The sequence below is a fragment of the Somniosus microcephalus genome, chromosome 5 (genome assembly GCF_052327205.1).
Source record: "Somniosus microcephalus isolate GS21.2 chromosome 5, FLI_Smic_1.0, whole genome shotgun sequence".
In the NCBI taxonomy this organism is placed as follows: Eukaryota; Metazoa; Chordata; class Chondrichthyes; order Squaliformes; family Somniosidae; genus Somniosus; species Somniosus microcephalus.
The window spans coordinates 321,906,346-321,923,836 of record NC_140991.1 but is presented as its reverse complement, the minus strand read 5'-3'; the positions used below and the strand labels follow the sequence as shown (position 1 = coordinate 321,923,836).

At 45.0% G+C, this 17,491-nt stretch overlaps 1 protein-coding gene across 4 annotated transcripts in view; it reads left to right on the top strand.

The window, feature by feature from the left end:
* The window catches only part of nphp3 (nephronophthisis 3), a 99,330-nt gene that overhangs the window by 78,902 nt on the left and 2,937 nt on the right, over positions 1-17,491 (top strand). For all 4 annotated transcript variants that reach the window (XM_085989329.1, XM_085989331.1, XM_085989328.1 and 1 more), the window contains 10 exons: positions 12-176; positions 1,044-1,144; positions 1,687-1,809; positions 5,445-5,634; positions 6,948-7,189; positions 8,213-8,288; positions 11,279-11,406; positions 12,952-13,192; positions 15,034-15,159; positions 17,348-17,463. In XM_085989329.1, the coding sequence (XP_085845455.1) occupies positions 12-176; positions 1,044-1,144; positions 1,687-1,809; positions 5,445-5,634; positions 6,948-7,189; positions 8,213-8,288; positions 11,279-11,406; positions 12,952-13,192; positions 15,034-15,159; positions 17,348-17,463 (1,508 nt within the window). The remainder of the gene's footprint in view (positions 1-11; positions 177-1,043; positions 1,145-1,686; positions 1,810-5,444; positions 5,635-6,947; positions 7,190-8,212; positions 8,289-11,278; positions 11,407-12,951; positions 13,193-15,033; positions 15,160-17,347; positions 17,464-17,491) is intronic.

The window sequence follows — 17,491 nt, the reverse complement described above, 5'->3', positions numbered from 1 at the left end:
TTCCTTTTCAGATTCTGTGTCTAGTCTATGTGAGTCACAATGGTGTGAGTGAAGGCGAACTGTTGAAGATTTGCCCAGCACTTTGCTGGCCTGTGCTAGCGCCTCTGCTGCATAGCTTGCAGTGCACATGTGTGATTACGTACAGCTGTGGACTGCTGAAGTTTCAGCATCTTCAGGTAAGAATAGTTACTTTCGAATTGCATTCTCCTATTACTGTACCTTTCAAGATGAAGACATGCAAACACTTCGCTGTGGCATCATCGTGGTTGTGTGCAACAGTGACCGTGCTGAATATACTTTTTATAATTCTGAAAGCATTAAGCTCACAAACAACTCCCGGGTTTCTAGTCACTTCCATATCATACGACAGATTTAATAACCGCACATTAACTGGGAAATACGCAGAGCTGCCTATAGTAAACGTTGCAAGATATCAGCACCTGGAATAATCTTTCGTTAGAAAAGAAAGAACTGTGCATTTACGTCGCACTCTTCACAACCTTAGGATGTTCCAAAGCCAATGAAGTTATTGTTGGAATGTAGGAAAATGTGGCAGCCAATTTGTGCACAGCAAGATCCCGCAAACAGCAATGAGAGGAATGACTAGATAAGCTTTTTTATTTAGTGATGTTGACTGAGGGATAAATGATGGTCAGGGCACCAGGAGAACTCCTCTGCTATTCTTCGAATAGTGCCATGGGATCTTTTATGTCCCCATCTGTGAGGGCAGGCGGGACCTCCTTTTAGCATCTCATCCAAAAGGCGGCACCTCCAACAGCACAGCACTCTCTCGGTACTGCACTGGAGTGCCAGCAGAGATTGTGTGCACAAGTGTCTGGAGTGGGGTTTGAACCCATGACCTGACTCGGAGGCGAGAGTGCCACTCATTGAACCAACGTTGGCACCAAAGTGGCTCCTTTCCCTGTGTGGTCACCTTGTTTGAGGGTTATTCCTCCACGCCTTGTCCCTATAATAACCTTCATTGTAGGTGAAGTTCATCATATATAGTGTTTAATGTTTACGATCTTATGATTTATTTGAAGGCTTGGGAAGCAGTGAGATTGCAATATATGGAGAAGGAAGAAAAGGATACTATCGCAGTGTACAGAGAAAAACTGGTGCAATATTTTTCACAGCAAATGAGGTATTTATTAGTCCTATGAGTGTTAGCAGTATTTCGAGTAACTCAGTTCATCATTTATTTAAATTTATTTCTTTTCCATTTAAAAGGAAAATCCCCCTCTCCTGTCCTTGTGTCCTCCTAACGGTGGGGATGGTTAGACGACTTGGTTCCATGCCTTCACCAGTGTTCCTGTAACCAGATGCTACAAGCTGTAAAAGATGGTCACTCGCGCTCTCATTTTTACTCCCTTCTTGTAGAGAAACACCTAGGCTTGGCTTAGTACAGTACAACCCCCCAATCTCACCGTGAGATTGCAACCCCACCACATGTGGAACCACGAATAAGAACCCTTAGCTCTGCACTAAACTGCTGTGTAACTACCCTGATTTACTGTAATAAATATATAATTAACATAATTATTATAAATCTTATATGTAATCGATTGTAGCTGAATGGATTGTTAAACCAGTTAATTTTCACTTGACGTTGGTTTGGTTGGTCTACAAGATATGTTTTTGATTTGTATGGCGCTTGTCATTCATGACTAATCTGTGGTTTTTCAGTCAGGGCAGAGTAACGTGGCGTGATGCCGATGAACTTCCCTGGCTCTTCCAGCAGCAGGGAGACAGACAGAAGCTGCACAACTGCCTACTGAACCTCTTTGTCTCTCAGAACCTGTACAAGAGGTAGGAAACGGGACTACACGGTCATCATCGCTTTTTTGAAAAAGGGAATGCATTTCGTGGGATCCTCGTTTTGGGAATTTCTTCAAACCAGGGTTGCAGTGTCAAGTCTGGATAGTTGGGACTCTGCAAGTGGGGACCTCCAGTGAGGAAGTTTGGTTCATTTAAAAATTCTTAGGTTTAAAATCTGCTGTGAAGTCTCAGCAATGAACACGATAATGTATTCATATGAAATTCCTTTGTCTATTTTAACAAAGGTTTTAACCCATTTCATTTAAACTGGTTAATGCCTTTGTTGAAATTTCATATGAATGTATTTGTGACTAAAATGAAGCAATTCTGTCTTATATTCTGTTAACAGTCCCTTTAATTCAGGACATGGTACCTAAAGAATTTAACACGGTAGCTGCACCGTCCCTCGCCCACATCATTACACGTGCTGCACCGTCCCTCGCCCACATCATTACACGGGCTGCACCGTCCCTCGCCCACATCATTACACGGGCTGCACCGTCCCTCGCCCACATCATTACACGGGCTGCACCGTCCCTCGCCCACATCATTACACGGGCTGCACCGTCCCTCACACACATCATTACACGTGCTGCACCGTCCCTCGCCCACATCATTACACGGGCTGCACCGTCCCTCACACACATCATTACACGTGCTGCACCGTCCCTCGCCCACATCATTACACGTGCTGCACCGTCCCTTGCCCACATCATTACACGGGCTGCACCGTCCCTCGCCCACATCATTACACGTGCTGCACCGTCCCTCGCCCACATCATTACACGGGCTGCACCGTCCCTCGCCCACATCATTACACGTGCTGCACCGTCCCTCGCCCACATCATTACACGGGCTGCACCGTCCCTCGCCCACATCATTACACGTGCTGCACCGTCCCTCGCCCACATCATTACACGGGCTGCACCGTCCCTCGCCCACATCATTACACGTGCTGCACCGTCCCTCGCCCACATCATTACACGGGCTGCACCGTCCCTCGCCCACATCATTACACGGGCTGCACCGTCCCTCGCCCACATCATTACACGTGCTGCACCGTCCCTCGCCCACATCATTACACGGGCTGCACCGTCCCTCGCCCACATCATTACACGGGCTGCACCGTCCCTCGCCCACATCATTACACGTGCTGCACCGTCCCTCGCCCACATCATTACACGGGCTGCACCGTCCCTCGCCCACATCATTACACGTGCTGCACCGTCCCTCGCCCACATCATTACACGGGCTGCACCGTCCCTCGCCCACATCATTACACGGGCTGCACCGTCCCTCGCCCACATCATTACACGTGCTGCACCGTCCCTCGCCCACATCATTACACGGGCTGCACCGTCCCTCGCCCACATCATTACACGGGCTGCACCGTCCCTCGCCCACATCATTACACGTGCTGCACCGTCCCTCGCACACATCATTACACGTGCTGCACCGTCCCTCGCCCACATCATTACACGGGCTGCACCGTCCCTCGCACACATCATTACACGGGCTGCACCGTCCCTCGCCCACATCATTACACGTGCTGCACCGTCCCTCGCCCACATCATTACACGTGCTGCACCGTCCCTCGCCCACATCATTACACGGGCTGCACCGTCCCTCGCCCACATCATTACACGTGCTGCACCGTCCCTCGCCCACATCATTACACGTGCTGCAGAGTTTGTCATTCCCTGGATAAAAAAACTCGAGGGGGAACTCGCACAATTCCCAATATTTACAGCCTTCCTCATTGGCTCAGTTAGGGATATTACAGCCTGCTATTTATTTTATTTTAATAATAAGAGTGGCAACTATGAAATTCTAACAACTTCAACAACTGTTCAAAAGGTATAAAAATGTGTGACTGGAGGAGGGCTCTTTGAATGGGGATAAATCAAACTGAACTCTTCACAGAAAGAGAAGATAAACTAGCTAGCTCCCGCAGTTAGTAAAGATAGAGGAAAGAAAAGAACTATTTATGTAAAAGTTATTGTGTATAAATCATGACTTATTTTCCTTTTGAACAGATAGATAATAGAGTTAATAAATATATACACACATACATTTTCACTTATTCATTTATTTAATAAATTTTCTTATTATTTTAACATTGAGCGGGGTCCGATTATGAATCTCACTTATTAAGGACTGAAGAGAGATCGGCGTGGAGGCACAGGAACAAGACCTGTAGGTCTTAATAAACTGATAGGGTTTTCCGTTCATTCCAGTCACGCTACTGAAAGTTTACCTCGATATTAAGGCTAGGGAAGACACTCTTGAAGGCATAGGGAGTTGGGACTTGCCTAGGAAAGTGATCTAAGATACAAGAGCCACGAAATCTACAGTAAAGGGCGGCAGAAAAGACACCAAAATGTAATAACACAATTTCACCCAAGTGTCTTAAAAAGAACTAACAACCGTGAGCCTAATTCTGGAGACATGCCTCAAGAGGAAACGGTATCTTGTAACAAACTGGAAGTTGCACACATTAATTTTTACGGTGTAATTATTACAGGTGATTGAACATTCTCTGCAATAGTATCTCCTTTCCATTGCAGGTTTTGTGAAAGTGGAATTTTGGTTTGTTAGTTATTGATAATGTGAAGGTTTTTATGCTAACCCCACATGTTTCTCTATCTTGGTACTTCGCCCTATAACCCGGGCGGCTTAAAGGAATGCTCAATCTTACTCATTTATGCAAATTATTTTTCAACAAAGTTTCTGTACAAAGAAAAATATCACTGTTTCTAGTTAACACAAATTGCTTTCTTGTTACGCACTGCTATCTAGACAGAGGCAAATTAAATTCCATTCTGTGTACCTGTGTAGTTGACTGTGTGTCAGCCTATTCTTGGGTTTCTGTGCAGCAATGCTCAATCTACAGGTTTAATTATCCTGGTTCATTCACATAATACAGAACACATGTCCTAAATGGACCATCAGGTTACACATTTTCAGCAAGAGACTGAACATTGGGAATAGCAACACTGAATAAATGATGGGCACACTGTCGGTGTCGTCCATTAGAAATCGCTGACTAGCCACAGTGTGGTGACGCTGTTTTAGCCACACGCACTGATTTTAGAGAAAACTCCTTGTACTCTCACAATGCAGGTAAATGCACTTCACGTGTGTGTATATATTTAAAAGACATTTACCACCTTTTAGTAACCAAGGAGGTAAAGCACTCGCAATGATCAGAAAACGCTTACGCACTATTCTTTTCAGCTTACCATTTTTACCATCAAACACACCGGTTAAAGTTCACGTGCACACGCCATCCGAGTATGAATTTTAGCATCACCCGCCAACGACTCCATTACTCATTTTTATTTTCTAATTAGAAATACAGTTTGCCGTTTTGCCACATGTGTTTAGTGCCTAATGTAATGGACGACACTGCACCATATGAATCACATTAAAAAGCATTTCTCAGATGCTTGTGCCAATTCTAGGGAAATAGTACGTGCATGTGTTAACATTATGTAATTTTCTTCATAACTGTCCGTATGTACAGTACTGAGTTTCATCCTTTGTACTTTGATCGGAAATGTTTCTCGTTAGTTTGGTGCAGTTCTCTTGTCCATCGTTTAAACAATGTTTGTGTTCTTTTGCAGGGGCCATTTTGCTGAGCTGCTGTACTACTGGCAGTACGTAGGAATGGATAAAAGTTCCATGGCCGCTGCTTACTTTGAGTCTTTAAAGCAGTACGAGAAAAACTGTGAAGGAGAAGACATGATCACGCGGTTGGCAGATCTCTATGAAACGCTCGGGCGCTTTCTGAAAGACTTGGGCCTACTGAGTCAGGTACTTCTAATGAGTCGGGTTGAGGTGAGGGCCGGGGGGCAAAAGCTCACGAGTAGCCTCGAGGGCATATTGACGCTTGCCGTAATATTTTAAACCAAAACACAGACTAATCCAAATGGGACTCTTAATCAACACTGTCCAAACTGTAGGCATCACTTGTAGAGAAACCAGACTCTATGGAGACCTCCAGTGAGATTCGAGCACTGTCGTCAATTAGAGTGGAGTGATTTCAATTCGAGGTGGTTTAATATATTAAATGGCCTGATGCAACTTTTGGAGAGCCACTCACTGTCTGGGGAACAGTCTCTGCTGGGCTGTCTCTCCGACCCACATGGGCCTCATTACTGAAGAAGCTTTAGTTGGTTTATTTCAGCAGTTGGGGCATAACCATTAGCTCGAGCATCCCTTGGCTAGGGACAGATAAAACTGAAAGTCCCCACTATCCTGAGTGAAGAGTCAAAAGTGATTGATTGATTCTTTCAAAAACACCTCATCGCATCACCTTGTTTGCTAATACAAATGTCTTTTTGACTGAATAAGCCTTGCATCCTCGCCTCTCCCACCCCCCCCCCCCCCCGATTCCATTCCCCTACCCTGCTACCCGTCCAGGCTGACCCTGACTACGCCCAACCTCTGTGTCCAGTTTGACACTGACCTGAGCTTTAAACCCCACATCTGAGTCTTTCCACTCCACCACATTGCTCGCCTCTGCTCCAACCTCCTCCCCACTGCTTCTCGTGCTTCTAGCCACACCATCCAGACTACTCCAGCAATCTCCTCTCGGCTCCTGAGTTCCACCCTGTGGGCTGTGTCTGTATTATCCCCCCACAGTCAGTCCCTTTTCCATATCCGTCCTTTCCTCACCAACGTCGATGGGCTCCATGTCCCCGAAACATCAAATTCACAAACCCTTGTCCTCATCTACAAGTCTCAAAGGTCTTGCTCCTCCTCACCTCTCCTAACTTTTCCCCATCACTGCTCCGTGTCTGGCTGGCTTTGCCTCTGTAAACACTTCAGAAGGTTTTTAATATATTAAAGATGCTGTATAAATGCTGGTAATGATCATTGTTCCATTATAGCAACATCTCAGTTATAATGTTTTTGGGCTTTTTCCTGTTAAATTCGATGCTGTCCAATAAAACATTCATTGTAATGCCAAAAGACAGCCTGTAATTCTAACTTGCCAGCTGTAAATATGGCCATCCTTGCATGATAAATGAACCTGGTAAATATTACTCCTCACGGCCTGGGATATTCGTACGGCTGGGTAATAATCAGAATATTTTACTGTTTGCAACTTCCCTTGTATATAGGCTGTTGCACCCTTGCAGCGTTCCCTGGAGATCCGAGAGAGTACGTTGGATCCAGATCACCCCAGCGTGGCTCAGTCCTTGCACCAGCTCGCTGGTGTGTACGTGCAGTGGAAGAAGTTTGGGAATGCAGAGCAACTGTACAAGCAGGCACTGGAAATCAGTGAGAACGCCCATGGCCCGGTGCACCCCAGGGTGGCTCGGGAGCTGGATGCTCTAGCAATGCTTTATCAAAAACTAAACCAGTAAGTGCTGGATGTCGGTTTGGTACTGTAGGGCACCTTTTAAATTGCATTTAAATTCTAAATGTTAGAGTGAGCAATGTTCCCGCTAATTTTTTTTGATTGCGCGGCCCATTCAGATTATCGTGCCGGCGGCCTGCACGGGACCTCCAGACAGTGAGCAGTTTGTAGTTGCATTTTGCTGCTGTTAAGTAGTTCAAAGCCATAATTATGATATTTCCAGAAGATTTTAATTTCTTTGTAGAAAATCTCATTGCCAAAGTCAAACTCTAGCCTCTCCTTCAGTTTCCTCCTCCATGCGTGTTGCACTGTATTATAAACTGGAAGCCTTCCCCATAATTAAAAGTAATTTATTGATAAATGTTGAATGCCTTTGCTGAAGCTTCGGTGGTTGTACGGGGTGTTGTGCTGTTACGGGTAGACGGCCAAGTTTTAATCTCTACAGCACTATAAAGTATCCCAATGAGATTTTAGTCTTTGAGTTAAAAATCCCCAAAACGGTAAAATGTTGGTTTACTCAACCCCAACCAACAGTGTCAGCTGTGCCTCAGTTGGTAGCACACTCGCCTCTGAGTCAGAATGGTTGACTCGGTCCCACTCCAGGGACTTGAGCACATAAAGCTTGACTGACACTCCAGTGCAGTACTGAGGGAATGCCGCACTGTCGGAGGTGCCGTCTTTCGGATGAGACGTTAAACCGAGGCCCTGTCTGCCCTCTCAGGTGGACTTGGCACTATTTCGAAGAAGAGCAGGGGAGTTACCCCGGTGTCCTGGAGCGAATATTTATCCCTCAATCAACATCACTAAAACAGATCATCTGGTCATCATCAAATTGCTGTTTGTGGGAGCTTGCTGTGCGCAAATTGGCTGCCGCATTTCCCACATTACAACAGTGACTACACTTCAAAAGTACTTCATTGGCTGTAAAGCGCTTTGAGACGTCTGGTGATTGTGAAAGGCGCTATAGAAATGCAAGTCTTTTTTTACTGCCCTCAATTGATACACACTGTTGCTCGATATTTTGAGGTATGAACAAGCGGAGCCATTAAGAAAACGATCCATGAAGATCCGACAGAAGGTTTCCAGACAGAAAGGGAACATGGTAAGTGAGGGATGAAAGGTGTAACGAGCCTAACTACATCATCAGAGTGTGCTGTCTGTTCATAAATGGCAGCTGCATATTTGTACTAAAGCACAACATTTCAATGGCATTGTATTTTATACGTACAGTGTGGAGTGAAAGGAAGCTTTATCCTTTAGCTATGGTGGAAGTAGATTATAATTAGGGCCCATTTTTGGAGTCTGTTTTTATTGCCAATTTAGAAACACGAGCTTTTCCAGTTGTTCAGTTTTTATTCAAAGCAGCAGAAAAAGGTAGAAAATCGCTCTCAAAGAACCCAGTGTAAATTCTGAGAAATGCAAGTTTGTTTTTATTTGGAATGTCACTAAACCTACAGGGACTAACGTGGTACAGTTAAGCTATAAACCTAACAGTTCAACACATCATTATTTACAAGGTTTGTAGACACTACTTTTCTGGGCCTCGGCAATCTTCTTACTGACGAGAACATTGCTAATGTGCAAAGAATCATTATCGCCACTCAGATCCTCCGGTGAAGATAGTTCAAAGGATCTTGGTCTCCAATCTGATCTGAAATGAATTGAATGCTTCGATTTCACTCCCCTCCCCCATTAGAGAATCTTGCCTCCATCTGCTGCCCTACACAAACTGATCTGGTCATTTAGGCCACGATTCTCCAGGAGTCCATTCCTTCATCACCGTATCAACAGAAATAGTGATGTGGATTCGGAGTCTTTAGTTAATTCACTGTAGACGGGTAAATACATTCGTAGAAAGATAGAACCTTGACACGTTATGTTTCAGTCAGTATGACTGGCACATGACTACTAGAGGCACCACACACACACATTTTACTAGGAAGTGGCATTATTGAGGATAGACTCTGGCTAGTTTAGGCCCCTCTTCTGCCCATACACTGATGGGAAATCAGTGTAATCCTTATTATGGTGCTTGGTAGGGAATTTCGGATATTGACCCAGCACCGATGAAGGAATGGTGATGTATTATGGCCAAGTTAGGATGGTGTATGACTTGGTGGGGAAGTTGGAGGTGCTCCCCTGACATTGCTGCTTTTGTTCTTCTCGGTGGAAGAGGTTACAGGGAAGGGAGGTGCTGTCAAAGTAAGCTTGGTGCATTTAGTAGATAGTACAGCCACGGTGCGCTGGTGGTGGTCCAGTGGCAGGGATGCTGGATGGTGTCGAGCTCAAGTGTTGCCCAGATGGTGCAGCTGCAACGAGTGGTGAGTATTCAGTCATACTCCTGACTTGAGCCCTGTAGATGGTAGAGAGGCTTTGAGGGGTCAGGAGGTGAACTATTGAGCACAGAGTACCCAGCACCCAGTCATGATGTTGATATAGCTGTTCCAGTTAAGCTTATGGTCAGTGGTGACCCGTAAGGTGCAGCTGGTAGAATATTCGGTATTGATGGTGCCATTTAAGATCAGAGGGAGATGGCTAGGCTTTTGCTTGTTCGCGATGGTCATTACCTGGCACTTGTGTGGCACGAATGTTACCTTCCACTTGTCAGCCCAAGACAGGGTGTTATCCAGGTCCTGCTTTAGGCTGGCATGGGCTGCTTTATTATCAAGGGAGTTGTGAATGGGGCTGAACAGCCTCACTTCTGACCTTATGGAAGGTTATTGAAGCAGCTGAAGATGGTTGGTCCAAGGATACTGCCCTGAGGAACCTCTGGAGCTGTGATGATTGGTCTCCAACAACCATCTTACTTTGTGCTAGGTATGGGTTCAACCACTGGAGGGCTTTCTCTTTTTCACCTCCACTGACCTCAATTTTGCATGGGGTCCTTGATGCCTTATTTGGTCGAATGCTGCCTTGATCAAGGGTAGCTGCTTTCAGCTCTTGTGTCCATGTCTGGATCAAGGTGATGATGAGGTCTGGAGCCAAGCGGTTCTAGTGGAACCTGAACTGAGCATTGGTCGTTGGTGAGTAGGTTCTGCTTAACGGTACTATTGATGACTCCTTACTGATGATGGTGGTGAGGCTGATGGAGCAGTAATTTGACCGGTTAGATTTATCAAGCTTTTTCCATATAGGACATATCTGGGCAATCTTCCACATTGCTCATTGAAAATGCTACAGTCCTCATTCTCACCTGCGTAAAGTCCCACACTCCATCATCCCTCCCCTCCATGACCAGCAAGCTAACCCTCTTCAGATTTCATAGCCTCGTTTCATTCGACCTTGGTGATCCCTTCTAGTTTTGTGTACCCACATGCACTCCCTGCCCCCCCGAGCACTCCCTGCCCCCCGAGCACTCCCTGCCCCCCGAGCACACTCCCTCCGTTCTGCCATTAGTGCCAGGCTGTCAGCCAGCACTTTCCTTTCACTGGGAACTCTCTGCCCAGCTCCATTTGCCTCGTCACCTCCATCCCTGCTGTCAGCCCCACCCTAAGCTGCTTTGTTTCCTCCTCTCTTGCTCCGGCACGGCACGAGAGCCCCAGGTGGGCAGAGGAAACGCTTCAAGGACACCCTCAAAGCCTCCTTGAAAAAGTGTAACATCCCCACCGACACCTGGGAATCCCTGGCCCAAGACCGCACAAAGTGGAGGAGAAGCATCCGGGAAGGCGCCGAACACTTCGAGTCTCTTCACCGGGAGCAAGCGGAAGCCGAGCGCAAGGAGCGCACGTCAACCCAAGCACCCCACCCACCCGCCCCTTCAACCACCGTCTGCCCCACCTGTGACAGAGACTGTAGGTCCTGCATTGGACTCATCAGTCACCTGCGAACTCATTTTTAATGTGGAAGCAAGTCATCCTCGGTTCAGAGGGACTGCCTAAGAAGAAGAAGAAGAAGACATATTCATTGCTTTTTGTCCTTAATGGAAAATGCTTCTGGTAGCAGTGGCTGCAATAAGGGTTCTCCCTGAAAAAGGGATTTTGATAATTGGGATGATTGCTGCTGTATTGCGGTATTTATGCATAATTGCGACTTTTAAACAGTGACTGTTTGTTGATTCATTGACACTGACGCAATGCTGGTTTCACTCTCCAGCATGGTTTTGCTGTTCTTCGCCGTCGCGTTCTGCAGTTGGAGGAGCTTACCCTTGGGACTGAGTCAGTGGACACTGCTCGGACACTGAATGAGCTGGGGGTGCTCTACTATCTCCAAAACAACATAGAGTAAGTGGATGTAATGAATGATCTATCAACGTATGTGGTAAGGAGAGCCATCTGCTGAATAACAGTAAATATCAGAATAAACATCAGTCCCTGGTTATTTTAAGATCAATCCTCATGTCAGTTCCTTTATATCACAATGGCTTGCTAATAATAGATATATTTCTAAAATTGTAGACACCTTCTGTAATCAGGATCATGCTTGGGGTGAGTGACGATATTTGTTAGTGTTTTTCTAATGTTAGGTGAGTACAAGCGTTGGACCTGAACCTCTTGAGTACTGAAAATCCTCACCAGTTTCAAAATACAGCTTCCAATTCTCCCTGCCTCCTCAGCTTAGTGCAGCAGTGTGACCACCTGCTCCGTGTCAGTACGGCTCATGAAAAGAGCTGAACTATGTCTTCTCAACTTCCTCTCCCGCTCTAGAAGAACATAAGAACTAGGAGCAGGAATCGGCCACTTGGCCCCTCGAGCCTGCTCTGCCATTCAATAAGATCATGGCTGATCTTGGGCTCAAAGCCACTTCCCCGCCTGCTTCCCATAACCCTTCACTCCCTTATCTTGCAAAAATCTGCCTATCTCCACCTTAAATGTATTTAATGACCCAGCCTCCACGGCTCTCTGGGGCAGAGAATTCCACAGATTTACGACCCTCTGAGAGAAGAAATTCCTCCTCATCTCAGTTCTAAAAGGACGACCCTTTATTCTGAAACAAGTTGTAGTCATTAAATAGACTATTACTATGACATTGGTCCCCTAAATCAGTGGACTATTTCCCCATCACTGTTTCAGAACTGAGATGTTCCCGGGTGCTGGGATCCAGCAGCGAGTGCTCGGATCTGAGTTGCCACAGAACTGGGATACATTCTGATTGTTTTCAGAAAGCTTTGACAAAGTAAATTGTCACACATCAATGATTTATAAAGTGCGAGACGCTGTGGATAAGTATTGTGTACGTCATTTTACATCTTCAAATAACAATTTGTATCCTATACAATAAAATTGTAAAGAAAATGTGAGCAAAGTCTCCAAGGTGTAGAATGGGCCTACACTCTCTGGAGTTTAGAAGAATTGAAACATACAAGATTCTGAGGGGGATTGACAGGGTCGATGCTGAGAGGTTGTTTCCCCCTGGCTGGAGAGTCTAGAACCAGGGGTCACAGTCTCAGGATAAGGGGTCGGCTATTTAGGACTGAGATGAGGAGGAATTTCTTCACTCAGAGGGTTGTGAATCTTTGGAATTCTCTGCCCCAGAGGGCTGCGGATGCTGAGTCGTTGAGTATATTCAAGGCCGAGATCGATAGATTTTTGGACTCTGGGGGAATCGAGGGATATGGGGATCGGGCGGGAAAGTGGAGTTGAGGTCGATGATCAGCCATGATCTTATTGAATGGTGGAGCAGGCTCGAGGGGCCGAATGGCTGACTCCTGCTCCTAATTCTTATGTTCTTAAGATGAAGTGTTTCTTTAAATAGAAGTGAAAATGCAAAAATGTTGCCATTCTAGTCCTGACGGTTTATTAAGATTTTTTTTTTCAAATTCAATGTAGGACAGCAGAAATCTTCTTTAAACGTTCACTGGAAATGAGGGAGCGGACTCTCGGCTGTGACCACCCTGACTGTGCACAGTCCTTGAATAACCTGGCAGCCTTGTACAATGAGAAGAAGGAGCATGAGAAAGCTGAGGAGCTGTACGAGAGGGCACTGGACATTCGCCGTCGAGCCCTGGCACCCGATCATCCCTCTGTGGCTTACACCGTGAAACATCTTGCGGTGTTGTACAAAAAGAGAGTGAGGCTGCCAAAACTCTTGGTTTCTATTGTAATGCTGGAAATGTTTTTTAAAACACCTGCAATGTTTCCCACAATTAAGGCAACTGATTCTGCCCAGCACAACATCCCATGACATATGCAAACAGTGGAATTGACACTTCAAATATACAAATGATATAAAATTGCAGTACAAATGCCAGTTCCTGAGTGATAACAAATCACTTGCCCTAGCCATAACTACATTGTTGAATACTCTGTAACTGACGGCAACACTAACTTTCCACATCAGTTAGAATAGAAATGAACCTGATTCAAGAATGAATGATTATTGGAATATTATTTCCTAGTGATAAGTAAACCCGTATTCTTTTACATTTTAACATTTATAGAGACTATCTTATAAATGAAAATGACTAAAATAACTTTGATATATTCTAGGAACGGAAGGAGGCCATTCAGCCCCTCAAGCCTGTTCCGCCATTCAATGAGATCATGGCTGATCTGCGACCTAACTCCATACACCAGCCTTTGGCCCATATCCCTTAATACCTTTGGTTAACTAAAATCTATCAATCTCAAATTTAAAATTAACAATTGACCTGCATCAAATGCTGTTTGCGGAAGAGAGTTCCAAACTTCTACCACCCTTTGTGTGTCGAAGTGTTTCCTAATTTCACTCCTGAAAGGTCTGGCTCTAATTTTTAGACTCTGCCCCCTAGTCCTAGACTCCCCAACCAGCGGAAATAGTTTCTCTCTCTCTACCCTATCTGTTCCCCTTAATATCCTGAAAACTTCGATCAGATCACCCCTTAACCTTCTAAATTCCAGGGAATACAACCCTAATTTGTGTTTCTGTAGGTTTCACTGTCTTACACTTTATATAATAGAACACTGTACATATTAGATTCTTGTTTCGCCTGCAATTTTGCTTTAGGAATGCAAAATAGTTCTCTTGTACTTCCCTTTAAATCACCTGACCGCATCACTGGGTTTTATTACCAGCTGGGCTGTTCAGTTAATGAATGTGCCGACAGCCAAACAACAGTTGGTGCCTACAGTACTGGATCGAAAAATACTCGAGGTGCAAGTTACTGCTGTTTAGCCCGAATGGGACTGGATGTGGGAAAAAGTGTCATCTTGGCTCAGTGGTAGCAATCTCGCCTCTGAGTCAGGTCATCGGTTCAGGCCCCACTCCAGGAGATAGGCACGTTAATCAGTGCAGTACTGAAGGGGTGCGGCATTGTCGGAGGTGCTGACTTTTGGATGAGTTGTTAAATCGAGCACCTGTCTGCCTGTTCAGGTGGCCACAAGAGGAGAAAGGACTTCTCCTGATGTCTCGGACAACATTTATCCCTCAACAACACATACCAGAAACTCATTAACTGGACATTCATCTCACTGCTGTTTGTGGGAGCTTGCTGTGTGCAAATTGTATGCTGTGTTTCCCACATTACACTGACTGCACTGCAAAAGTAATCAATTGTCTGAAGCACTTTGGGACACCCTGAGGATGTGAAAGGGACTTTACACAAGTTTGTTCTTTCTTCGACGTGCGAGTGGAAATGTAACATTTGGGTAATTTTACAGTATAAAATTGCAGTGCTAAACCCATAACTTTATTAAAACAATATTTAATATTTATATATGTAATAGCAGGTGGATTTAAGCTGTAGGATATGTGACATCATTTCTTTCCAAATGACGAGGGTTTCAGAAAACAAAAATGACAGTAACTGACTGTAGATCTTCTAACCCATAAACAATAACATGCAGGAAACATTTTTCCTTTTAAAGTTGTAATATTTTGCCATGAATGCGGAAATTGTTTCCTGTCCGATTAATCTTTGTTTGAATTTACAGGGGAAGTTGGACAAGGCGGTTCCTTTATGTCAGCTGGCAGTTGAAATTCGTCATAAATCCTTTGGCCCGAAGCACCCAAGTGTGGCCACTGCCCTGGTGAACCTGGCTGTGCTGTACTGTCAGCTGGTATGTTGACCACTGGCCCCAACGTACCTGCCTGTTACTTGCCTATCTCCTCTTTTTTAAGTTGTTACAAAGCTTGGAACTGTTTATACTATATCATGTAAAGCTCAAGAAAGGTGAACAACAAAAGTGGATTTCAGGCAACTTGTTAATGCAGGCAGTTTTGAATTAAATGCTGATACAGCAAGATAAGAAATCTCCATTACAGTGATACTTGTTGAATGCAAACTCAACTGAACTTGGCTACGTTATTGAGGAGCAAGGTGCTAAACTTTTGGACCACTTTTTTTTGAGGTGGGGGAGAGGGAATATTAGTGGGGGGAAATGCTGAAGATTACGATCAGGAAAAGAACTCGGCTATGCCTGATGATGAGTCCATGACTTGCCACAGAACCTCACCTGCCGGGAGTGCATATCTGGAATTTGAACGTACGCCTCCCAGTTTTCCACATTTTACGATAAGGAAGTAATAGTGCGGGAAGATTCCTTGTGCTCACGAGGTGATTATAAGGAAGGGGTTTACAATTTTGCTACAACACCTAACACACAGAGGAAATCTTTACCCTTAAGTTAGTTAATAAATAATATGAATTTCAGGTCATGGTTTTATATCTGCACGGGGGCATTGAATGCAAAAGCAAATAAATGATGAATTTGTATATCTAATAGAAGTTTTCAAAATTTTTATTCTCTGGATGTGGGCATCGTTGTCAAGGCCAGCATTTATTGCCCATCCCTGCTTGGCCTGAGGGGGTGCTGATATAACTGGCTCGCTAGGCCACTTTAAAGGGCAGTTAAGAGTCAACAAAGTTGGTATGGGACCAGAGTCACATATAGGCCAGAACGTTTAGGACAGCAGGTTTTAATCTGAAAGACAGCCTCTCTGACAATGCAGCACCCTCCGAGTACTGCCCGTGCTCCAGTCAGTACTGGGGCTCGAACTGGTGACTGTCTGACTTGGGCAAGAGTCCAGCTGACACTAGCTGACCAGGACTGTCCTTACCATTTACTGTGAAATGGCTCGTCCTCAGGACAATGTAAATGTTTGAGAATATTTCTTGTGCCAACCGATGATTTGGGGAGAGTGGATGGAATAAATAGAATGTCGCAGAGTAAAAGACATGAATTTGTTCATTCACAGGATATACTGACAATTATTTAAATTAATAATTGTGAACTTTTTTTTGCCGACGATACAAAGATGGGAGGGAAAGCAGTGAGTGAGGAGGACATAAATAACCTGCAAAAGGACATAGACAGGCTAAGTGAGTGGGCAGAAATTTGGCAGATGGAATATAATGTTGGAAAGTGTGAGGTTATGCACTTTGGCAGAAAAAAATCAAAGAGCAAGTTATTATCTAAATGGAAAGAAACTGCAAAGTGCTACAGTACAAAGGGATCTGGGGGTCCTGGTGCATGAAACACAGAAGGTTAGTATGCAGGTACAGCAGGTGATCAGGAAGGCCAATGGAATGTTGGCTTTTATTGCAAGGGGGATGGAGTATAAAAGCAGGGAAGTCTTGCTGCAGTTATACAGGGTACTGGTGAGGCCACACCTGGAATACTGCATACAGCTTTGGTTTCCATATTTAAGAAAAGATATACTTGCTCTCGAGGCAGTTCAGAGAAGCTTCACTCGGTTGATTCCGGAGATGAGGGGGTTGACTTATGAGGAAAGGTTGAGTAGGTTGGGCCTCTACTCATTGGAATTCAGAAGAATGAGAGGCGATCTTATCGAAACATATAAGATTGTGAGGGGGCTTGATCGGGTGGATGTGGTGAGGATGTTTCTCCACTGATGGGTGAGACTAGAACTAGGGGGCATAATCTTAGAATAAGGGGCTGCCGTTTCAAAACTGAGATGAGGAGAAACTTCTTCACTCAGAGGGTAGTAAATCTATGGAATTTGCTACCTCAGAGAGCTGTGGAAGCTGCGACATTAACTAAATTTAAAACGGAGATAGACAGTTTCCTAGCTGACAAGGGAATTAGGGGTTACGGGGAGAGGGCAGGGAAGTGGACGTGAGTCTAGGTTCGGATCAGCCATGATCCTATTGAATGGCGGAGGAGGCCCGAGGGGCCGTATGGCCTACTCCTGCTCCTACTTCTTATGCTTTCATGTAAAGGTTATTAAGCCCATGGTAAAATATTTTAAAAAAAATAAAAATTCATAAATTTCTCTGTTCCACAGAAAAAGCACACTGAAGCATTACCGCTGTATGAACGTGCTCTGAAGATCTATGAGGACAGCCTGGGTCGTTGCCATCCCAGAGTGGGAGAGACACTAAAGAATTTAGCAGTGCTCAGGTAAGGATGACTGCTGCACTGAGCTCAG